The sequence below is a fragment of the Rhinolophus sinicus genome, linkage group LG06 (assembly GCF_036562045.2).
Source record: "Rhinolophus sinicus isolate RSC01 linkage group LG06, ASM3656204v1, whole genome shotgun sequence".
Taxonomy (NCBI): Eukaryota; Metazoa; Chordata; class Mammalia; order Chiroptera; family Rhinolophidae; genus Rhinolophus; species Rhinolophus sinicus.
In genome coordinates this window covers 85,845,628-85,871,341 of record NC_133756.1, presented here as the reverse complement: position 1 = coordinate 85,871,341, position 25,714 = coordinate 85,845,628, and the positions used below count along the sequence as shown (strand labels likewise).

The 25,714-nt window shown below is 37.7% G+C and overlaps 1 protein-coding gene across 5 annotated transcripts in view; it reads right to left on the bottom strand.

Annotated features, from left to right (window-relative positions):
* The window catches only part of USP28 (ubiquitin specific peptidase 28), a 60,406-nt gene that overhangs the window by 9,156 nt on the left and 25,536 nt on the right, over nucleotides 1-25,714 (bottom strand). For 4 of the 5 annotated variants that reach the window (XM_019753331.2, XM_019753335.2, XM_019753333.2 and 1 more), the window contains 12 exons: nucleotides 20,573-20,659; nucleotides 19,721-19,858; nucleotides 18,698-18,771; nucleotides 16,991-17,067; nucleotides 15,035-15,183; nucleotides 13,051-13,178; nucleotides 10,483-10,578; nucleotides 7,297-7,476; nucleotides 5,121-5,341; nucleotides 4,083-4,153; nucleotides 2,470-2,698; nucleotides 346-540 (listed from right to left, as the gene is read on the bottom strand). In XM_019753331.2, coding sequence (XP_019608890.2) covers nucleotides 346-540; nucleotides 2,470-2,698; nucleotides 4,083-4,153; nucleotides 5,121-5,341; nucleotides 7,297-7,476; nucleotides 10,483-10,578; nucleotides 13,051-13,178; nucleotides 15,035-15,183; nucleotides 16,991-17,067; nucleotides 18,698-18,771; nucleotides 19,721-19,858; nucleotides 20,573-20,659 — 1,645 coding nt within the window. Of the gene's footprint in view, nucleotides 1-345; nucleotides 541-2,469; nucleotides 2,699-4,082; nucleotides 4,154-5,120; nucleotides 5,342-7,296; nucleotides 7,477-10,482; nucleotides 10,579-13,050; nucleotides 13,179-14,678; nucleotides 14,756-15,034; nucleotides 15,184-16,990; nucleotides 17,068-18,697; nucleotides 18,772-19,720; nucleotides 19,859-20,572; nucleotides 20,660-25,714 lie in introns of those variants that run through there. The other variant, XM_074335453.1, reaches the window with a different exon arrangement.

The following is a 25,714-nucleotide window of genomic DNA, read 5'->3' as shown; positions in this document are numbered from 1 at the left end:
GTCTAGTTTTCTTCCGTTACCAGATTATCTGACCTGGTGGAAGATCACCTTTTTTCCATAAAGTCCACCTATTAATCCTATCATAGTCCCTCCTGCAACCCGGGAAATAAGCAAAAACTAAGCAGAGTAAAAGTACAGGTAGCTAGTGTCTGCTATTACTTCCACTCATCAGAATCACATGGTGAAGCCACAAGGCAGTCCATCGGGCTGTGCAACACCAACTATATCTGAACTACATTGTAGTTGCAGACTGTAGCATTACTCAGTCTGCTGAAGTTCACAGGGCTGGCTGACGGAGTGCAGCATGAATGCTAGATCACTGGCATAAACGCCCTTCTCGGATACCTTGTGATGTAGAGAAATCCTGCGATGATGAGTTGGTGGAGGATTCCATTTGAGGGATTTTGCAAGACTGCTCTTCTTCCCACTCTTCTACTTCCTGTTCAAACCTCCAGTTATCTTCCTGAATGTAATGCTTGAGTTCAACAGACAGGGCTTCCAATTCTACTAACATCTGATCTGATTCATTTGGGGCTACCTCTGAGAAAGAACAAGAATGGAGTTAAAATGGAGTACTATCCAGCAAAAGGTCGTAAGAAACCAAAAGGTTCTTTCTGGAAAGGAGGAAAATAAGACACTTTGTCTTTTTTCTTACTCCTAATAAAAAATATATACATACATATATGTTCATATTCATATATATACACACACACCCACATAATCCATCCATGTACTGATAATATAAGGCCAACAGTCACAGCACACCAATAACAGTGCCTGGCGTATTAGTAGGTAGGCGGGCACTGAATATCTCTCTCTTAAAGGAATGAGTGAATGATAGTAAGAACTTAGAATAGGGGCCAATCACTGGCAAAGTAGCAAGAATGCACCAAACATTTCTTGGAAATTCAGAAAATCATTAGCTCCAATGGAAATTTCAAACTAAACAGGTTTGTTAATATAACCACTGTACCTGTCACTGATAAGAATATCCAACTCAAGACAGTCGGAGATGAATTCCAAGACATTTATACTGCCTCAAATTTCCCACAATTAAGTGCTATCAGAAAGCAATTTGTACAACAGTTAGATGATCAATAATACCTGGTTTACTAAAAGCTATGACTAAAAATGGCAGGATATTAAGACATACTAAATTTCATTCCTAACTCTTTCTTGTTTTGAACAAAACAAAACAAAACCTACAGCAGAACACCACATCCACTTACTGGCTGCCATTAACTAGTATTTTCACTACGCAAATGACAGTTTCCACTTGTTTGTTTCTATCATATAAAAATGAGCAATACATGTAATATCAAGGCTCCTATATATCACCACCAGCCAGTAGTCATTTGTGCGGTAACTCCCACAAGCAGCTGTTCCTGCTTTCATACTGCAAATATGCAATTATGAAAATCAATTACTGTTAAGTGATCACTCTCTCCACTCCCCGTCTCCCAACCTCACTAGCAAATCAGAAAGACAACGTGCTGCCTGGACAAAGTGCCGTACATGTTTTCTTACCTATGCAACACAGTAAGGTATGAATAACAAATGAGAACACCTTCTATGATCTTAGATGTGAAATGGTAGCCATAAGAGCTCTCAGAGAAGATGTGAAAGGAAGAGAGAATAATGTAAATGGAAAACAGCACAGAATTTGGAGTCAGAACTGGATTTGAATCGAGGGCCTGCCATTTATTTACTGGCTGTATGACTCCGAACAACTAGAGAACCTCAGCTGGAAAATGTGGATAGTAAGAATTCCTACTCTGCCTACCTCCCTTTTAGAGTTCTGCTACCAGAGAAATAAAGTTTGAAAGCATGCGGTAAGGAGTAAAGTACCAATATAATTGGTAAGTATGACTGCGCTTCGCATTAGTAAGTAGTATTATGAGAAGTATGGAGTTATTCAGGCAAATCCACTTGTGAAATTTAGCTATTTTCCAAAGGGTACAAAAATGTCACTAAAAAAGAAAACTAAGGACAATTTAAGAGTCTATCAATGAGAGGCTGGTTTAATAAGTTATATACATAGTCCATGTAATGGGATTACTATGCAGTTGTTTAAAAGAATGAGTTGGTTTTATTTATGAAAGTATAGAGATTGCTAGGATACAGATTAATGAAAAAGATGCAGAATAGAATGGATCAATAGCCCATCTGGGGAAAAAAATGGGGTGAGAGAGATGGCAATAAATAAAATCTAGCATCTGCATAGAGCATTTCTTGAAGACAACGCAAGAAGCCTAATAATGAATACTTGTTGGGTTCAAGGCTGGAAGCAGGAAAGCAAACTCATTTTCCCTTTTTATTCTCTTTTGTACTGTTTGTATTTTTTTAAATGCATTATTACTTTATAATAAATTCTAGTTTAAAATTCTTTTTGAAACTGCAAGACTTCTCCCCCTTCCCTGAACAGGACAGATTTCCCCCCAGGTCTGGCTTCTGCTAAGATACTTTTACCTGCATTGAAGTGGGGTAGCTTGTCGTTAATGTACATCAGACAGTAAGCACTAACATTTCGCAGGCCTCCGTAGGAATCTCTTTCAAGTTCTTCCCAGGAAGATTCAGTAACAGAGATGTCATTGTACTTGAGCCAGACTTGTCGGGGTTGATTGTAGATATACGCCCAGTAGTGTCCAGCATTTGCTTGTCCTTCATGAACTAGAACTGCGTGCAAACGATAAGGCACCTGCAAATCAGATGGCATATTCCTCAGATTCAGCAAAGTAATCTGACAAAGTTTAGGTTCTTAACATTCAAAATTATTCCCAACTACCAGACATAAGAAAACTAATTATACATGTGTTTGATAACAGGGTTCACATCAAAACATCTTACGGAGTTTAAGATGAACTAACAAAATCACGGCCTTGGAAGCTACCAACTATGTCTCAGTTCCTGAATTTTTAAAACCAGCCAGTTGAACTAATGACCTCTTTGAGGCCTCATTCAACTCTACATTCTTACGATTACAGATTTAAAACTAAAGATAACCTAGACCTATTTATCCTCCCAATTCCAAACTTAGTTGATCTAAAATAGAATCACCTTGACCATTCATGTTAAGAAAACATTTACCATATTTGGGACCTATAACAAGTTTAGTGCCTATCTTGTTCTATGCCTATTTTATTTGGTACCAAAATTTAAGTTAGCATATTTCACTATGAATCAGTCACATGGTTCCTACGTCTCTTCTTGTGAGTAATCATCCACTTATCTGGGTGAAGACCCTTTTAACCACATATATTTGTTTGTTTCAACATTTGAAAAGTGTTTCTTTTTTCAATATAGAGAAAACACAGCCATACTTAATTGCTAAGTAACACTGGATGAAAATGGGAAAGTCAGTCATAGAATCTAATTAAAGTTACATTTAATTAGTACCTTGACATGTTTTTACTGATGAAATTTTTAAAATAATACAAAAGAGAAAATGGGGAAAACCCAAAGTTGACATGATGCAATCCTGCTCTGCAACAAAACTGTGCCTCCAGGCAGCCCTGGAAACAGAACTCTTTTCCTCCAGCCACCAACATAGAAGCCACTAAGAGATCACGCCCCTACCTGGAATCTCTTTTCCCCCAGAATGTTATTCTAGACAAAAATTTACGTGGATAGTAAGAATTTCTGCCCTGCCTACCACCCTTTTGGAGTCATTAGAGAGATAAAGCTTGAACGCATGCTGCTAAACGAAGGCTCATGGCGCTTTACAAAGGATAGGTAAGCGGCCCCCTAGTTCAGGTTTTCCCCATTGTACTACTTAAATTACCATCAAATGAGAAATTTTTATTAATACTTGACAGCGAACCTTTCTAATATATCAAAGAAATAACAACGTGGCAGAATCAAAACAAATATATTTGGGGTTCTATTGGTGGCAAGAGATATATTGCTTTTTTTAAGTCTAAAATACAGAAACAGAACATGACCTATTTCTTTCCTAAGTTTACTCTTATATCTCAAGAAGGTTTCCATTCAGTTTCAAAGAAAACTATCCAATATCCTTTTTGTATCTACCATTAGCACCATTAGAACATGCCTTGACTACTTTCCCCTCAATTTCATTCTACCTGACGAAGGAGAGGATCACAGTACATCTGCTCAATAGTCTGGGTAGTGCTTGCAATACAATTCTTTAAATCTGTTAAAAAAGAATACTTAGTTAAAATGATTTCTATATCACATAGGCTGCTTCAACTAAGCAGAGTATTTCTTATCTGTATCTGGGGTTCTGATGATTTCAACTTCACTCTATGAACCACGAAGGAGTACACAGTTTTAAATCAGCTAGTGCTTTACGTTACAAAGGCTTTTAGTTTAATATAATTACATTCAAATTTTAAAAAATTATCTCTCATAATTGGCACCAAAATTTGTTAAAGAAGAAAGAGCCTATTTAGAAAAGAATCTTAATGAGTCACTTGGGTGTAAAATAAACGTCCCAGAGACAGCACCTGAAAGAAGGTGGCAGAGTAAGGCAGGGCTAAACTTCTGTGAATGAGAACTTGGGAGGAATCTGGATTTTCATTTTTATTTTTTTGCTCCCCAGATAAAAGGAGAAAGGGGAGGAGGAAATGTCTGAGCAACATGACCGTGACCATGAGACTAAAGGACCTTTAAGAATACAACACTGAATAATTCAATTTTATATTGTGTGCATTTCTCAAATATTCTCTGCCTCATTAACCTTCAGTAAAGCATACTTCATATAGAAAAGAATTTCAAAAGCGGAAATCCAGGAAAGGTAAATTCTAAGTTTAGGTTAACTGCAGCCAGAGTTCAGATAAACTGCAGGAAAAAAAAAAAAAAAAAAAAAAAATCAGCAGATACAGAAAAATCCTACCTAAAGATGGTCATGAGTGCCTAAGGAATTTCCCGAAATGTTGTGGAGGGAACCTAGGAGGGATCTTTCCATAGTTGTATAATGGGAGTGTGTGCGGTCCAATCTTGCAGGAACTGAAAGTATGACAGAAGTCACAATCCCATGCCAAAACCCAACAGTGTATATGGCAAGGGCAGGAAGTATATCCAAGGTGCCTAACTTCCAAATACTCAAACAAACAGAAAAGGCAAAGAGTAATTGTGTGACCAATTCTAAAAGAGCCAACCTTGTATATCTTGTTCAATCTCACTCCTCCACCTCTGAAGACAGCTCTTCACAAAGGTGATCTCCTCATCTGTGACTGTCCGAGGAGCGGGGTGCTCAGGCATTTCCATGGACGACCGGGAAGATGGAAGTGGCTGGTTCATTGTCTTAGTCTTGTGCAGAGAATCCTCAGAAGAAGAAAAAGTACTTTCAACATCCTGAGAAGCGCTTTCTTTACTTGCGCTGAAGGAAGACAGAAATCATGTAAATATGATAATTTCCAAAATGTGCCGTGGCCTAAATTAATGCACTTTGTAAAGCAAGCTGCTATATGGAAAAGTACAACTGTAAGCTGGTATTTACTTTATATGTATCATCTCATTTTAAAAAAACTTGTTATGAGACAGATACTATTACTATCCCTATTATCCAATTACAAACCTAAGATTTAGAAAAATTAAGCAACTTACCCAAATTCATACAGCTAGTAAATGATGAAGAGGGATTAAACCCAGATCTACCTGAGTCTATGGCTCATGTTCTCTAATGACTTGTTATAATGCCTCTCATGAAGAAGGGAGGAGAGAGAACATGAAGACTGGAATGGAAGAATCAAGGAATCAACTATAGAGTTTCCAAGAAGCAACTGACTAAAGTAGGATGGACAGATGAATCCAGGAAGAAAATATGCAGAACAAGGAAAACGAAGTATCATCTGAACATCTAACTCAAAGGAATACAAACTAGGTAGCATCCTGGAAAAGTAACAGCAGGCAGGACATAGAGGCAGACAATCCCAGCTCTATCACTCCTTCGCTAAATACCCAGGGACAGGCAGGAGCCTCAGGTAAGTAATTCATACTCAGATCTAAAATATAAATGTTAGCTTCTTTACACCACTGCCCTAAGCTAACTGAGAATAAAACATGTAAAGTAAATGTTAATTTATCTACTAATTAACTATTGTCAAACAAACTGCACATTGACAAACCGGCAGGAATATAAGCTTCTAATTATACTTAGGTTTCTGTTTCACACCAAAACTGAAGAACATAAACTTCCTTTGGCTTCAACTTAGAAGAAACCCTAACTCCCTACTCCTCTCACCTGCTCTCTCACACATGAAATAATGGAGAAAACCTCTTCCCAAAGGAACCATATATATGGAAAAATAAGCCCAACATAAGCAAGAGAGCAGATATCTCAGAAAACACACACACACACACACACAGAGTAACTTTAAAATCCAGTAATATCAGGCGGTATGCAGTATTATTTTATGTGATCAAACAGACTGCCCAACTACTTTTTAAAAACTAAAACCACTTATATGTCACAAAGAGCCTGAAAACACTGTATGACACACCCAGAGGAAGAGCATAAGCAGAAAAGAACGAACCCCCCACCCTGACTTACCGTGTCACCCTCGGGAGATAATCGTCCTTAACACGTGGTCTGTTCTACCCAGATATGCCCTTCTATGCACACACACGGATAAATCAGTATTAACACGTGTGTGGGGGGGTCGAGTTGGGGAAATGGTTGGGTTTCTTAAACTTAAAATGCTAACCCTTTTTTTATGGTTTCTAGTGTTTTTATCAGTCAAGACGCACCCAATCACAATTGATCCGAGAGAGCCCTGGTGGTTCCTCCAGGCCACGCGGCTGGTGCAGGGGGCTGAGCTGGAACAGAGTCAGAAGGCTCCGTTTCTTCACTAGTTAAGCCCCTCTAGCCTGGGCTTCCATTTCTAGCCAGTTCTTTTCATGTTTAAAATTTCTGTTTGTGAATAAGTCTCTCTTCCCTTGATGTTTACTTAGTCATGCACACTTTTCAGCAAACAGGAGAATAAGACATTTGGGAGAGCAGGGCTGAGGTTTCCTCTGAGAAAGGCCTTTAGTGGCAGCTGTCTTATAGCTAGCTCAAAACAGGGCAGCCCTGGTGGAGCATCAAAACTCTTCCAGACAGTTCAAGCCTCTGAAATAATCCCAGCCCCCCTGTGGGCAAGATGAGTGCACCTGTAGGAACTGGGGCTGGCAAAATCCTCCCCTTAAGACAGAGTTCACAGCCCTTGAGCTCCTACGGGGTAAGTGTTGAACAGGTAGAAAGATGACACATATTTCAAATTAAACCAAAAAAAAAAAACAAAAACAAAAACATGCATACATACACACTCGTATATTTTGCTTTGTTTTTATTACCTTTCCTTGGATGTCAGGTCAGAAACCGGGCAGTGCACTGAAGAAAGTGGTAATGTCATGCTCGTGTCACTTTGAGACGTCGAGCTTTCTGAGGCAGGTTTTGTACTAGCAAATTCAATAACATATTTCAGCATGTCCGGGAGTGGGAACCGAGCTGGGCCCGAGCCGTACTTCACATACCTATGAGGCAAAGACAGTGCTATTCTAACTGTCCATATCTGTCTCGAATTTTGACGCTTGCTGACAAAAGATCTGTTATTGTGTGAAGAGTCAATGGAAAGGCTTATTCCTAAATACTATATAATATCTAATATGTTACTCAAACAATCTATAGGGCAAAATTCTCTAACTACAAAAGTAAAAATTTCTAACCATCTAAATTTGAATACCTGGCAGAAAACATTTCAAATGTGCTCCTAATCAAAGTCATGTCAGTTATGCTTCCTCTTGATATAGTATCACATTTAGGCCCTGGTCATAAATTCTGCTTCTTAAAGAAAAACAGCAATATTACCAGCACTCAAATCTGAAAATAATGCTGGTGAATTACTACCCAAGTGCTTTTCCCTTGCTGTCTTTTAGATCAACTACTTTGCGATTAGGAAAAATGAAAGAAAGCTGAAAATGAGAAGTAGATGTTGATAAAAGTCTGAGTTTCAGAAAACTGGGAATTTTTCCTTTTGCAGCGCCCTAAGTACCCTATTATTCATACACTCATTCAATAGCATAGGCAGGCATAAATTATTAAAGATTTCTTTGGGATTACTAAATAATAAATATCTTAAATATGGAACCAAAAGTAACTAACAAATTATTTTAATAATATCCAATATTCTGCCATTACTAGAATGTTAGACTCAGTAAAAAGATTTACTTTAATGAATTATACAGTTCTCTCTAGTAAACAGTTTAAATAGTAATTAAACTGTTTGACTGCTTGGTACAGGTAAACTATAATTCTGGGATTACATTTACAAAGGATAGAGTCACTCCACATTTTCTTCTCTGAATAAAGTGAAAAGAAAGAAATAGGTATAGAACTAGGAAGAATAATAATTGTCTGTTTCTATATTAAAAAGGACATTATGAAATGAAAATACTAGTGGAAAATAAATATGGCGCAACTCAAAGTCAACTCCATGTTAGAGGGTACGTAACAAAGACACTTCATCTTCACTGATTTAAAGGAGAGAGAGAATGATTTCTCCCATGGGTCTGGCTGTCACAGAGAATTACAGCTTCATTGAAAAGGATGTTGAATATGTAACGTTAGTGGAACCTTAAAGAACTGTTCTATTCCTTAGACGTACTTCCTTGCCTTAATTCCAGATGCTATTATCTTATCTACTCTCTATTTTAATCTTTCAAGATTTACTTTCTTCATGAAATATCCCTCAATATGCCATTCCCCCCAATGCTGGAAAGAACCTCTCCCCTCATGAATTCCTACAGTACACAAACTAAACCTCTCGTCTATCCCATAGACATAGTTAATATGTCTTAAGCCCTCAGTGTTTGTTGAAAGAATTAATCAATACAAGACTGGCCTGGACCAAAGGAAACATTTTCTTACGAGCAATGTGACATTAATAACCTGTCATAGGATTTTAAGCCAGCATTTTATATCTGTAACTCTTCCCAACTGTGCTGTATTTTAATATGATACTCATGTAAAATTTCAGAAAAAGACTTCTCTAAGAAACTTATCTTCAATTTTATGACAATCATTTTCCTGTTCTTCTACTGAATTCCTTTAGACCAACTACTTCATACAATGCAGCACCTATATTAATTCAGTAGAATCAGAGCAAAAGTAGTTTCAAAAAAGATGCCTATAATGTACATAAAAAATCTTGTTTTTAATATTATATCAAGGTATCTGAGAAGAAATGGTGAACATTTTTAATTTTTTTTAAATGATAAAAGTAATACAAGTACCTGGTAGGAAAAATCAAATACAAAAAGTATAAAACAAACCATGAAAGTCAGCCAACCCCATCTCAGTTCTACTACCTAATAGTATCCATTAATAATTTCTTGTATATTTTCCCAGGAGTACACATAGACAAGCAATTTTTTAAAAAAATTACCCAGGAAAAATTACCTGAAATTTAAAAAGTCATTTTATTGAAAAAACCAGTAAAATCATACTGAAAATGCTCTGAAACACTACCTTAAAATCTAAATAAGCCAGAATACTTTATTAGTTACTGATAAATTGAGTATTTTTGAGCTATCATATATTTAAAACTTTCCAATCTTACAAAGTATCACTAAAGCCTTAAAAGTAAAATACTCCTATAGGTCGAGTCCTGTAAATCACTTCCAGGACAGTATATGAGGAATCAATCCTCAGTTTAAGTCTATATTAAGACAAATAGATGGTCCATCACCATATGTTTTGGACAAGTTCCTCCTAAGTGAGAGAGAGGACGCGGGGGGAGGGGGGACCTATAGGTGCAAGGCATGGAAAGTGTTGCCTCTCAGGGAAATTAATGACCTGTAACCAAGTGGGTAGAGGTAGGGTGGTGGTAGTAGCAAAATTGTTAAGCAGATAAACGGGGAAAAATCTACTGATACTGTATAGGAGTCCTTCTTAAATACTAAATCAATAGGCTCTATCTTGACTAGAAAAAAATTACACTGACTCCTCCTTAGAAGTCATAGGGTGACTCCAACAGAAACAGTGCAAAATAAATGAACAAAAGGGAACGATTCCCCATAAGACAAAGGACTTTGTATGTGTCAGAAATATTAGCCCTTTTAAGCAGTTAGCGGTGCTCTAGGTAGAACCGCATTGTGGTTTATTTTATTTTATTTTACCTTTCCTAGACACTCCAGAAACTGTTTTCCCAAGACAAAGGGATTGGAGTACTGTGACAGTTAAGTTTTTCATGTTTGTGAAAAAGATGGCAAGGGGAGTAGAAAAAGTAAAGGGCTATAAAATCAGCACTTCGGTTCTCTGCAATACACTGTGTGACTCAGGGTCACTTAAGTCCCCTGGGACTACTCTGCCCATGAATACGATTAATTAGCTCATTGTGAAGACTCCTTCACACTTAGAAAAATTTTCTTAGCTACTTTATAAAACATATTAGTTCATACTTAACTCTGAATTAATTTTAAATATAAGCAAATTATTTGATTTTAATGTTCTACTCTTTCATATTTCTAAGCACGACTTACCTTTCCAGTTTTTGTTGTAGGACTTCTACTTCTGCCTTCAACTTTCGAATACTCTCTCTCTTACTTCGAATAAGCTCTTTGCTCCTATACATGTACCTAAGCAAATAAGACCACAAACACAATTTATATTTAAAAACATTAATGACACAGTCTCAGCAAACTAGGGATACAAGGAAACTTCCTTAATCAGACAAAGGGTATCTATGTAAACACAGAGCTAACATCATACTTAATGGTAAAGACTGAAACCTTTCTCCAGGGAGGAACAGCAAGTGTAATGACATTTAAAAAAAAAAAAGAAAGAAAGAAAAGAAATACAAGGCATACAGATAGTAAAGGAAGAAGGAGAACTGCCTTTAGTTACAGATGGCATGGTCATGTACATAGAAAATCTCAAGGCATCCACAAAAATGCATCACAACTAATAAGCGAATTTAGCAAAGCCAAAAGATACGAAGTCAATTAAAAAAGAGGAAAATATCTATTGCATTTCTGTATACTCATAAAGAACAAATGGAAAGTAGAATTAAAAAAAGATTACAGTAACATTAAACATGAATTTGGGGATTAACAGATATGTGCAAGCCTTGTACACTAAAAATTACAAAATTGATGACAGAAATTCAAAGACTTAAATAAATGGATTAAAGGAGTAAAAATTATTAAGATGTCAATTTCCCCCAATTAATCTATAGATTCAATACAATCCCAATCGCTCTTAAATAGAAACTAACAAGCTGATTCTAACATTTTTATGGAAATGCAAAGGACGAGAATAGCCAAAATAATTTTGAAAAAAGAAAATGTTGGAGGAATTACACTATCTGATGTCAAGATTTACAATAAAACCACAGGAATCAAGACAATGTGGCACTGGCGTAAGATTAGACAATAGACAGAAATTGACCCACAAATATAAGTTTAATTAATTTTTGACAAAAATACCAAGGTAATTCAATGGGGGAAAGAAGAGTCTTTTCAACAAATGGTGCTAGAATACATCCACATACCTTCTTTCCCCCTTTATTACGAAAAAAGAAAAAAACCAAATTTATCTCGTACTATAAATAAACTCCAAATGGGTCATAGGCGTGAATCATGAACGTAAGAGTTCAAATTACAATTTTTTTAGAAAGGAAAAATAGAAGAAAATCTTTGTGACCTTGGGTTGGCAAACATTTCTTAATTAGAACACCAAAAACACAAACTATGACAGAAAAACTGATATATTACACTTCATGAAAACTAAAACTCCTGCTTTTCTAAAACACTGAAAGAAAATAGAGACAGCATAGACAGAAAATACTTGGATTTGTATCTAAAATATATAAAGGACTCTTACAATTCAGTAAGAATACAACCAACCCAGTTAAAAAGTACACAAAAGGTTTGAACAGACACTTCACCAAAGAAAATATACAAATGACCATTAGTTAAGTACATGAAAAGATGCTCAACATCGTTATCACAGAAATACAAATAAGAAGGAAAAAAAGATATTCCTACAAATCTACTATAATGGCTAAAATTAGAAAGACTGCTAAACCCACATATTGGCGAGGATTTGGAGCCAATGGAGCTCTCACACAATGCTGGTAGGATGCAAAACTGTACCACCACTTTAGAAAACAGCTTGGAAATTTCTTATAAAGCTAAACATACATTTTTCATGCAACCCAGCAATGTCACTCCTGGGTATTATACCCAGAAGCACTAAAAACCACACCAAGAATTTTATGTGAATGTTCATAGCAACTTTATTCATAGTAGCCTGAAAATTCATCTGAAATGTCCATCAACTGGCAAATGGAAAATTGTGGTACATCCATGCAATGGAATACTACTCAATATATGAAGCAACAAATCACTAATACATGCAACAACATGGATGAATCCCAAAAACATAATCATAAATGAAAAAAGCCACAACGGGGTACATATTGAATATTAATGTTACTAATTATGACATTCTAGAAATGCGTAACTATAGGGCCAGAAAACAAGTAAGTGGTTTGCCAAGGCCTGGGAGTGGGGAAAAGGGATGGACTGCAAAGGGGCACAAGGGTACCTTTTGGGTGATGGAAATATTCTGTATCTTGGCTGTGATGGTGGTTACTAGGCTATCTACATGTGTCAAAACTCAATGGCTGTACACCTAAGAATGGTAACTTTTTTTTGTATGTCAACTATACATCAATAAACCGGACTAGAAAGAATTAATACACTATGGTTACTCCACATACTATCTTCACCCCCAAATTAGCAGGGCTTTCACCTAAAGCCTAGCTTCTCAAATTATGGTCCAGAGATCAGAAGCATCATTAGCATCACCATGAGAGTTTCTTAGAAATGCAAACTCTTGGGCCCCAACCTAGATTCACTGAATCCAAATTCGTATATTATCAAGACCTCCAGGTAATTCCTGTGCACAATATATCAGGTTGGTTCAAAAGCAACTGCGGTTTTTGCAATTATTTTTAACCTTTTAAACCACAATTACTTTTGCACCAACCTATGGACTAACTTCTGCTGCAATGCATCAAGAAGACAATCAACCACAGAACTCACCTGTCCATATAAATGATCTGAGGAAATTCCAGCTTATTGTGAATTTTCTCTGGCTGACCAAGGGACTGATTGAACTCAAATCTTGAGAGTTCAAAGGTCAACACTGGAGGTAGCTTTGTAAACCAACACTATGTCAGGAATAGAAATGTAGGAGAAATAAGTTATTTTTAGGAAATGGCAATAGCCAGATACAAAATATTCCTCATCATATTTGTTTTTTTTGGTATAGGATTTATATTCAAATCAAACTCATACTAGAGCTTTTGTTTCATCTTAAATCCGAAAGGAAATGACCACTTAGAATCATGCCCTCTTAGAGAATATGGTTAAACATTCCTGAATACTCCAAATTTATGAGCCAGTCAACAGTGTGCTGCTCAAATGTCATCCTCAGAAATAACCACCCTTAAATATGTGAACTGCACTAAGCACCTACACAACTCATACATTAAGTCATCACTACTGAAAAGAGATTCAAAACCGGAAGACAATGGCTAGCCTAACCAAAGAATTAAAAATTATGATCTCAGCAGCATGTAACTAAGGAGACAAATGCCTCCATGAATTAGCTAAAAAAACCCCAAAAATGTGTGTATATATTATATACTATTTATTTATAGTCTATTAACATAATCTGAATCCCCTTTATATATAAAAAGGAAACTTGAAATAGCCTCATGATTATGACTTCTCAAGTTTCTCAGAAAATCTCTAAATTCCAAGAATTTACAGATGTCTCCTAAGGGACCCAGACAAATGAACTTACAATGTTACCTTAAGTTTCAAGAAAGGAAAGCCCTGACTTATACAAAAGATCTCAACTGTCACTGATCACTGATGAGGAAAAGCTCAAACAGGAAAGGCATTTCTGTTCAATTCACCTGTATGCCAGAGGTCTGCATGAACAGCCTTAAAATGTTCCCTTTACCAAAGATACAAACAACTATGTTCCCTTCACATACCCTTGTCGGCACAAGGTGAATCCAGATAGCCCGTCTGACTAACTCAGGGCTAAATCTAAACAAGCATAATGATTTTGTTTATAAATATTTTATAAAGAGTTCCCACCCTTGAATAAAAGTCTCCAGAGGGCTAAGTAGCTAATGAACACTTCTTTTCTTTTTAAAAGAATGCATCAGCTCTGCACAGATGGTGCAGATGTCATGCCTCCCAATCAGGAATTAGCACTTTCCTTGAAAAGCTAGGGAGGCAGTAATTCTCTCTCAGTTCCAACCCTGCTCCACCGCTAATGCACTTCAACAAGGCTCATGTTAGGCTCCCTATTTTAATTCAAGAAAGCTTTTCTTTCTCCTATAGTAATTATTGAGTTGGACTCAGAGAAGCCACAATTTTATCTCAAAACATATGGTGAAAGGAGAATAATCCTTTCTGTGTAGTGGAGCTGTGTGGTGCTGACAATTATGCTACAAATGCAACTCACTAATTCTTAATCCCGCTGAAAGTTTGAGATATTAATTACCCTTACTCTCCCTTTAACTTCCCCCTTTCTTTCCAACCCACAAAAATAAATAAATGAATATAAAATTAAAAAAATTTTAAAGCAAAGGCAAAATTTACAATTGAAAACAGTAAATGCTATAATAGGGAAAATATTCTAAATGGCATACCATAGGAGTTAATCACTGTACTTTTACCCTCCGAAAATATGGAGGCAGAGGGTTCTCCCTACTCAGGTACAGGTAGGCTTCAACAGAAAGAGAGAAACTTGATCATACTTAAAACATCAGAAGCAGCATACAACCTTTATATGATTAACTCAAATTCATACTTTTAGTAAAGAATTTATTTATCAAATACTAAGACTCACTAACTCATATCAACTCATGAGAAACTTCAGACTAGTTCAAGTTCTGTTAACTGTAAAGTTATTTAATATGTGATGGGAAAACCATTTGCCAAAAAAGCTCAGTCCTACTTAACTGGCTTTGTCACTGGCATACCAAATAAAACTACCCAAACTCACCTCTTGTCCATACTTCACTGAATGATCGGAAGGAAGCAGCTCAATGTCACCCTCCACCATGGCCCCTTCCAAACATTCGTCTAAGTTGCGATAACCATTTACCTGAAGGGGATACTGGCCGAAGGTCTCATTGTTACAAAAGGGCTTTCCTAGACAAAGAAACAGATTGCTTTTTAAAAGACATCACTAATGCTATCTAAAGTCTTTTTTTCTGGTACCACAGAGACAGTATCTTAATTCAGCTACATCCTGAGAACTGTTTAGAAGCGCACGTAAGTAAGCCTGTTTGGCAACTTTTAATGAGCCAGAGAGTCCAGGCATTGATCATTAGCTGCTAACATTGCAAAAAGGAAGACGTCATTCAGATAGCAAATGCCTCCTAACCAAGACTGTCCCACCACCTGTGAATCTGTCTTGTCAAAAGAAGCCTTACCTGAATCCAGTCAAACTCTAGCTCCAACTACCAATTTACAAAAAGAGGAGTAGAGAGGAACATGTTAAACTGTATCACGGATATACAAACAGCAAAATTTCAGAGTATGGGGGAATACTAATACTAGAGAACCAGTAATTCAGCTTCTTCAAACACACACACACACACACACACACACACACACCAAGAAAAAAGAATGACGGGGAAGAGTACAGATTTTGAAAAGAGACTTAAAAGACATTATCAACCAATCATAAATGAACCACATTTGAATCCTATTAAAACAAACTGTAAAAATAAATAACTCTCCCTCCATATACATAATTATAAAACAAATTGACAATTTGAATACTGACTAGATATTTGATATTAAGAAATACTATTTTTTTTTGAGTGACAGTGGTATTGGGTGGTTTTAAAAAGAATGTCAGAGGAGTAAGTACATAGGGATTAGATGGGAAATGACTGGCCATGGGCTAATGGATACTGAGTTCATGGGGTTTTTATACTGGTCTATTTGTATGTGTTGAAAATACTCCAGTTAAAAAAAGGCTTACGAAGTATGATCCAAAAATACAGTGAATGTTTAAATTTTAAAAAAGACTATTACAGTAAAAGACACATTGCCATTAATTCCCCTCAAAATACTCCCATAAGTTCAAACAAATTTATCCCATCATTCTTGCCACTTTCTGAAGCACTTCTGGAAATCCTCTTTCATGAGTGTCATTAGTTGCGCTGTAGTGGCTGCCTCAGTGTCCTGCCTGAATCAATTCAAAACGTTTACCTTTCATGGTCATTTTGACTTTGAGGAAGAGCCAGAAGTCACATGGTGCCAGATCTGGTGAATCAGGTGGATGAGGATACACCGTAATGTTTTTATTTGACAGAAATTGTCATACCAGAAGTTCTGTGTGACACAGAGCGTTGTCATGATGGAGCATAAAATAAAGATACTCACAAAGAGGACTTCCAGAACTCTTCAGAAAGTGGCAAGAACGATGGGATAAGTGTGTTAGAAGTGAGGGAGAATATTTTGAGGGGGATTAATGGCAATGTGTCTTTTACTGTAACACATTTTTTAATGTAAACATTTACCATATTTTCCAATCACATCTCGTATGTGTCCAACATGCAGCTTATGCCTCTATAGTAGACAGTTTCGGCAATCTAATTCAATAAAACCTTTTGAGATTAGATATTGCATTACAAAAAACAACTCAGAGAAAATTAAGTAACATCACTGCATGTCTGACATTAATACCAGATTTGGCCAGTGCAAATATTATATAATACAACAACTCTTAGATAAAGACTGGGCTCGTTTTATAGATGAAGAGACTGAGGTTCCAGGAGCTCCCATGGTCTGCCCACGATTACACAGACACTAAGAGACAGAACCAATATTCAGACCTGCATTTGTCTTACTCTCAAGGCTTTTCATTATACAGCCTCCCCAAATGGACACAGTAACATAGATTTGGTCACAGGACTAGCATTAACATTTAAAACAGAAAGTTTACCTTCACGAACCCCTTCAGTGAGGAAAGTACCGTAGAATAGCTGCACCATTGGATTTTCAGATTTGTTCCTGGGATTGCTTTTAAAAAAGAAGACAACTCTGTATCATTTGAATCAGATAAGCACTACACAAAACCCAACCATCAGTCATAAGCAAACACAGTACATTGTCATCAAACTCCAAAGAGGCAGGTATAGTCTAAAATAAGGAACAGATTATTTCAGTTCAAACATTCATTGAACAAATAAGTATATGCCTAGCCTTGTGCTAAATTCTGAAGACACAAAGAAAATAAGGCATGATCCCTGGCCTTAAGGAGGTCAAAGTCTAACAGGGGAGCCACACACGCAGAAAACATGTATTTGCATACGCCGAATATATACATCTATATCCAATGATGAATGTTGTAAAGGTTTAGAAGTAGTATAGAGGTAACACTGAATCCTCTTGTGCAGTTCTGCAAATAAACAGTGGCACAATGGTAATGGAATTAAAATACAGTCAACCCTTGAACAATGCGGGATTAGGGGCACCGATTCCCTCTAGTTGAAAATCTACTACAACTTTCGATTCCCTAAAAACTAAATACTAATAGCGTACTGCTGATGGGAAGCCTTACCAATAACATAGTCAGGTTAACACATATTTTGTATGTTATATGTTTTATATACTATATTTTTACAACAAAGTAAGCGAGAGAAAAGGAACATTAAGACAATCATAAGAGGGGGAGGCCAGATGGCGCAGTTGGTTAAAGCACGAACTCTGAACAACAGGGTTGCCAGTTCGATTCCCACATGGGCCAGTGAGCTGTGCCCTCCACAACTAGATTAAAGGACAATGACTTGGAAATGATGGGCCCTGGAGAAACACACTGTTCCCCAATATTCCCCAATAAATTTTTTTTAAAAACGTCTTCTTAAAACTAATTAAAAAAAGAAAATCATAAAATATGTACATATAATTTACACATTCATGACATAATTTCTCAATTTTTTTTGATATAGCTAAGCTACATGGTTTGTCTGCAAGTTTTTTCAAATTGTGACAAATCTCCAAAAATTTTTCCAATATATTTACTGGAAAAAATCCATATATATGTGGACCCATGAAGTTCAAACCTGTGTTGTTCAAGCTCAACTGTAGTTTATTTCTTCAAGCCCATCTTAAATTGTTAATTATTTAAGTTGCTATTTGCAAAGCTGTTTTATGTGTTTCTTCTACCTAGAGTTAAAACGATTTCGAAAACAAATTTCTCAGCACCTGTATTAGATGAAGAACATTTGTATTCTTTGACATGAATTTCACTTCTGTCTGTGACTGACAGGAATAAAAGCTATTCTCTAACGCTCTAGACTTCATAAGTCATCTTAGATTAAATTTAATGTATCCACAGTATACCCCCATGTTTACATCCACGGTTGATTTAACCTTTTAATACATTTTACAGCACAGACTATGACTTAACAAAGTTAACAGTTATGGCCCTTTTAGTAAAAAATTGTACGTTAACATGATTATCTATATCCTCAGAGGGAAAAACCATCGGCAATGGGGATACACCACAACAAATATCTGAGGGGCTACCCCATGAGATTTGCTAAAAAACAGCAATTTCTACTTGACACAAGTAATTTTCTCCCATGCTATAATTCTCACTGGACCACTGTGAGTAAGAAGGATGTACAAACAAATCCTCGACACTCACTTAACATTAACAGCTAGCTGGAACGCGTCCTCTAGCCAATCCAGGAGCTTGTGTGTGAATTCACTCACATCTTGCTATAAGAGAGGTACAAATGGCAGAAGAGTTAGAGCCAACACTATAGTTAGGGAAATGAACATTTGCTTTTATCCCACCAATGACTAAGATTCTATTACGATGAAAGGATTTCTTTTTGAGGGCCTAATATCATAAAGATACTAGGAATGCTGGAACCCAGCAACTACGGATAAAACAGAAGGCACATCAGGCAACCTCTAAGTTGTGATTAGGAGGAAACTGGAACTCTATCACTTCCAGCCACATCTGCTTGTAACAAACTAACAAAATCTTCCAGCTGGGCCTTAAAAAAACGTCCAAAGAATGGACTGTAGTCCTCTACAATTTATAAATAGAGAAAGGAAGTTTTTATGAAATGTTTTGAGAATTGTGTAGAACTGTAGGACCTTTAGATAGAGGAAAAAAATGTATGCCACTAATAGTGACAACTTCGTTTTGTAATAGGAGGTAGGGAAAAGAAAGCACCAACATTTAGAAGAGATAGATTTCTCAGAAGAGCTGAACTCAGGTATAGATAGCCTTAAAAATAACTTTTCTATCTGGGCCATCCCAACACAAAGGTGCAGACAAAGGACTTAACTTTTCTCAGTGACCTTTTGCTAGGATTCACTGAGATACTTCCCAATGTCCTCCTACTTCAGCAGCCTCTGTATGATTCTGTTCTTTCTAATGCTGTTTCTTTTTCCCTCTGGAAGCCAGCCTCCCCCACAGAACACACACACACACACACACACACACACACACTCACTCACTCACTCACTCACACTCTCTCTTTTTATCACCTGTCCTTTGGCATTATAAAGGGCAAAGGCAGATATCCACAGTCCTGCTGAGTCATGTTCATTTATTACACAGTTAAAATAAAGCCACATCACAGTAGTACTAACAAGGCATAATTTCAAACTCCGCAGAGTTTGAGGGAAAACATGAAGAACAGGTGTCTTGTACCTGCTGTTCCTCAGGTGATCGGAATGCTCCCTTTAAGAGATCCAGAGCTGCTGAAGGGTCGACAAATTTGCGATTTGATCCCATCATCAGAGCAAACAAATACTGAAGCTCTTGCATGAACATGATATTTCTCTTTTCCTGTAGAAAAGACAGCAATGTGTACTTAACCTCTTACTTGGAAAATTAGAACCTATAAAGAGAAAAGTTGCCACTGACCACTCCCTAATTATATTTATCTAGCTGTAGACCAGGGCAGGTCTCAAACTATGTTACAGGTACTCTGATAAGGTCTGTATAGGGGATTACTTATATTACTGAAAGAATATCTATGTAGAAACCAGAGACAGAATATTGTCAGAAGGGCAAAAATGTTTGTTTTCTAAAGCGGCTGTCCTCCCTGCTATTAGGAAAGTCCATCACCAAGGGGAAATCCTGGGCAGGGTTAGATCGCTGGCAGGAGGTTCTGTCCTTTGGAAAGCACAGACTAAAGCCTCTTCTAAGCAGGCGCAGGCCTCCAGCATCAGGCCACCTATTCCACAGCGCTTCACCTGAGTGGCTAATGGAGCAGTGAAGGATGAACAGGGAATCTCTCACCCAGACGCAGACATGCTGAGGCCAACAGGGTGACTCATCACTTTCTTGGAACTTTTTTTCTAATTTTACTCCTACTTAACTTTACACTTTTGATAAACCTTATTTCTTGTCACAAAAAAGGAAAAAGAGCCATTTGGAAATGAAAACAATTTAGCACAAGCAAAAGAGCATCACAGTTATCAGCTTTAGCCCAACATTTAAAAACTCTCGGTATGAAAGGGACTAAACAACGGTGAAGATTCCGCAACAGCAACTTACCGTGTGACTGGGACAACTTTCAAGCACACTCTGTGGCAGACTGTAGCTGAGGACAAGTCTTCGGAATTCAGGCAACTGAAAGAGAGACTGAAATAAAGAAAGAAATGGATTCATAGCCTTTCTTTCAAAATAACTGCAGCAAAAAAAACACTTACCTTACAAGTACGTATAACTGTCAATGTAGTAATTATACTTCTGTTATGTCTAAGGAAATAATAATGGCTATGCGTAAAAACGTAGCTGAAAGAATGTTCATTCTTTTCGGAAAAACCTAGAGACAACCTAATGGTTAACAAGAGGAACAGATTAAGTATGTTTATACAATAGAATATATGTAGTCATTAAAACAATTTTATTGAAAAAGATGTTTTCATAAAATGGACTGCTACACAGCAGTGAAAATGAATGATCAAGAGCTACATGTATCAACAGATAAATCTCAGAAATACACTTTGAAAAAAAGTGGCAGAAAAATACAGTATTATATTGTTCATATTAAGTATGATTATACATAAACAATATTACATATTTAGGGGTATATACATGTGTGGTTACATCTGAGGAGAAGGGAGGATGTGACCAGGGATGGTAACAACAGAGACTCAATAGGACAGAGATTTGTAATATGTATTACATTTAGAAAGCTGGGCGGTGAGAACAGCAGTGTTTACTATTCTCCACTCTTTGTAATAGTATTATACGTAAAAATTTTTAACAGCAGGTATCTCTTGCTGGCAGAACTGGGGAGAAGGACTCCATTGTTTTATAAATCATACATTTTTCCACTATGATTATCTCTTGAAAGTTAATGTGTTTTTTTTAAAATCCCTGGTTTTTAAAAAAATCCCTGGTTTATTTTAAAATCCCTGGTACAACTATAACTCCTCATCCCAACATACTCCTCAAATGACAGCCCCTCCAGCCTGCAAGCTGGAACTCTTGAAGCAGCATCCTGGGCAGACAATAAGCCTCCAACTTCCCTCATTCGATCACACACCTTACCGAGTTCGACCACTAGGGTAACTGTACAGCGGCACAGGGAATTTAAAGTCAGGTCACGCTATTTTACCAAAGTTCCATCTGGAGACAGAGAGAGATTGCTTAGCTCTGTATCAGCCCACTGTCCTCTCTTTCCACCTCACCTGTCTACCTAACACATCGCCATTCCTCCTCGTTTCATTCCTACTCTGCTCACCACCCCATTACATTTTCCAGGATTTCTGTTCTACCATGAGAAAAATGCCTTTACATTCTCAGTCACATCACTCCACTCCAAAATCGAGCTTGCCCCAAAGGTGTCATTATTCTTAAAAACCACAAAAGTGAAGTCTCCATCTCCCAATCCAATATTGGTATGATCCTTCAACATCTGCTTCTTCTTCTTTATTCTCTGTATCATTTAATTACATCCTTCTCCTCCAGTCATCAAAGTTTAGATCTTCAGAATGACCTTCTAATCCTTTTCCTTTCTTAACCATCTACATCCAATAAGAAAGAAGTCCCTTGGACTCAGCCCCTGGAGTGCTCTGTAGAAGCATCTCCCCCCACCAGCCCCTATCAGCTGCCCGGCTTAAACTCGCAGCACTGCTCACCTGGATCACGGCACAGGGTCTCCTCGCCCCCAGGACTTCCCTTGTACCACTCCACTTGCCATGCAGCTTGTTCTAGCTTCCTAAAATGACCAAAACAAAGCCACTGACTCACTGAAGACTATCATCCGGTTGGTAATGGCTCTTCTTACCATCCCAAATCCTGTCATCATACTAGGTAACTTTAGTCAACACCCAAACACAAAACAGCAGCTCTGCCTTCACAATAAATCAAGAATCTAACCTCTCTCTACTTCCACAGCTACCAGCTTAGTCCAGGCTACCATCGCCTCTTACCTGAATGACTGCAATAGCCTCCATAGTAGGTCTCTCCACTTGTATCCTTGTCCATTCCATCTACTCTCCCCACAGCAGGCAGAGTGAGCCATTTAAAATTCAGGTCTGAGTTCATCACGCCTCTGCTCAAAAACCTCAGTGACTCCCCATCTCACTCAAATGAAAAACAAGTTACCTTTCCAACCTCATCTCCAATGACGCTTCCCCTCTGCTCCTAGCACTGCAGCCACTCAGAACGCCTTAATGTCCCATGAACACATCAACCCCATGAACACAATCCTCCCATCAGAAGGTATTGATCTGTGGTTTGCTCTCCCTGGAATGTTCTTCCCCCATAGCTGCCTGGCTCACTCCCTCAACTCCTGTGTATCTGGCATTTATTCCAGTCTCATCTCCCTGGACTAACATCCTAGTTTACATTGCAATCTGCTCCCATCTCTCCTGCAGCAATTCTCATCTCCCCTACCCTGATCTTTTTTCTATTACAATCACAGTCTAACATATTACACAAATTTATTTAGTTAACTAGTTTTTCAGTTTATTGTTCCTTATCTGTCTTCCCTCACAAGAATTGTAAGCCCACAATGGCTAGGCTGTGCCAGTTTTGTTCACGCCTGTATCTCAGGGGCCTAGAGCAGTACTAGACCTACCGCAGGGGTTCAGCTGGTGTTTGCCGAAGGAGCACATGCTCTCCCGTCAGCCAGGGACACTCTGACTTCCTGAACAGCTTTTCTCTAGTGATACATTCCTCCATTCCATCTCTATACCCGCGTCCAAGACCACAGCCAGGGTATGTTAACACCTGAAACACCACCAATTCTCAGACCACAAATTCAGAAAGTCTCACTCTTAAACCATAACCTGTCTTCTGGCTTATTTGTTCAACTACCCACGGGAAATCTGTTCTTTAACTTCACCAGGAACCCAAACGAACTGACTTCTTTCCTTTCTCCCTAACATTAGCTCCTCCCTATCTTCATTTTTCCCTCTCTCTCCTTCTCATTCCATGCTCTTTAACCACCCTTCATTAAAATCTCAAACTGCGCTTTTGTCCTTTCATTGTACCCAGAAATCCTCCAACCTAAATGAATTTAATTTTCCATTGAAGAGTTTCAGAGGGCTGTTAAGAGGAAGTCCCAACAGAAATAGAACATTAATATCACCATACATTCAAGGTCAAGTAGACCTTCAAATTTTTAGAAATCCTACAATTGTATTCTGGTGCCAACTGGTTTCCCACTGTCTGCAACAACTCTTTTAAACTTCCACTCCATTTAAAATCAGATTCTATTCCTTCTCCACACTGTGTCAGAAAATGGCTGCTAAGTTCACAGAGGAACTATATGAACTTTAACTTGCAGTTACCATTTCTTCCTTCTCCTTTCCCCTATTACTCCCTTGCCCTTTTCCTTTCCCCGAAAATAAGACCTAGCCGGACAATCAACTCTAATGCGTCTTTTGGAGCAATAATTAATATAAGACCCGGTATTATATTACATTATATTAATTATATTGCATTATATTATATTATATTATGTTATATTATATTATATTATACCTGGTCTTATATTATAGTAAAATAAAACTGGGTCTTATATTAATTTTGCTCCAAAAGACGCATTAGAGCTGATTGTCTGGCTAGGTCTTATTTTCGAGGAAACACAGTATTCCCTCCCTGTATGTTCTATATCCTGTCCTCATGCTTTCTCAGAAACCTCACTCAGTTATCCTCTCTGTCTGCTAGTTCTTTTCAGTATCTCTCATAGGAGTGAAAGCTGAAAGGTATGTGAATCCAGGGATGGTTCTCAATCTCTCTCTAGGAAAGAATGGACTGATGTCCTTAATTCTACATTACTCTCCTAAATTCTATTCTCAATAGATGCCAATGATCCTTTTAAAATGGAAGCAGGATATCAATTCTCTGCTCCAAAGCTCCCAGTACTTTCTCGTCTCATATATAATCCCTAAATCTTCATCATGACCCCAAGCTCCCCAGCCCACCTCTACTACCTTTCTAACCTCACTGCTGTCTGTCTACCCTCTCCCCCAACACTCAGTTTCAGACTTCTTGCTATTTCCCAACCCATTAAGCAAGCTCCTGAACCTAGGTCTTTTTACTTGCTGTTCCCTCTGTCTATAATGTTCTTTATGTAATTACATGAAATATTCTTTGTGTAATTATATGGCTCATTTCCTCGCCTCTGCTCAAATGCCCACCTTATTTGAAAAGCCACACCTAACCCCCCTATGTAAACAACAGTCCTTCCCTCTCTAGGCCCTCTTACCCTCATTTGTCTTTATGACACTTATCACCACCTGATCCATATTTTGTTTACTGTCTGTTCCACTCTTTTAAAAGTAAACTCCATAAAAGTCAGGCCCATTTTACTCACTGCTGTTTCCCCAGTGGTAAAACAGTGCCAGGCGCACAGCAAGCTGAATGAATCCACGGATACTGTGTGTGGAAAAGGAGGACTCTGTGTTTGGCTGAGGAGCTGAGTCAGGTATTACGTCAAGTGCTATGATGGCGAAGACTGCAGGGGCGGGATCAAGTGCTGCATCGTGGCCATGTGAGGTTTAATGCCTGGAGATACCTCTCTCTCTAGGAGAATTTATCCACGCCCTTTGCTTTATCACCAACTATGTTATCATTCCCAGAATTACCAGCAGCCCAGATCTTTTTACTGAACTACAGATTTATATAGGTATCTCCACATGGCACCTCAAACTCAGCATGTATACAACTGAACTGAAATCCCACTCTTAACACTCAAAACACACAGACCCCTCCAGTGTCAAATGGCACCATCATCCACCTGGCTACTTACACGAGAAACCCTGGGAGCCCTTTTCAGCTCTCTCTTGAATATGTCATCCTGAATCTAGTCACTCACTAAATCCTGTAGATTTGATCTCCTAATTGCCTCTAAAAGCTTTTACTTCTCTCTTTCCATGGCTTACGCCACTTCTCTACTCCAGGCCACCATCACTGCCTGCCTGGATATCTATGAAAGCCTCCCAACAATTGATTTCTCCTTATTTACTCTTGCTTTGCTATAATACAGTATTCACTAAATGCTGATCCAAAACACTTACTCAACATATTTACAACCATAGAAGATTTTGTTTTAGTATTGCCCAATTTAGACACCAGTTCTAAATCCAAAACATAAGAAAGCACCAAAACACAATAATGCCATGGGGACAACTCCCCAGTTTTATATATCTGTTTCCATTTTTTTAAAGATCTGTTTCC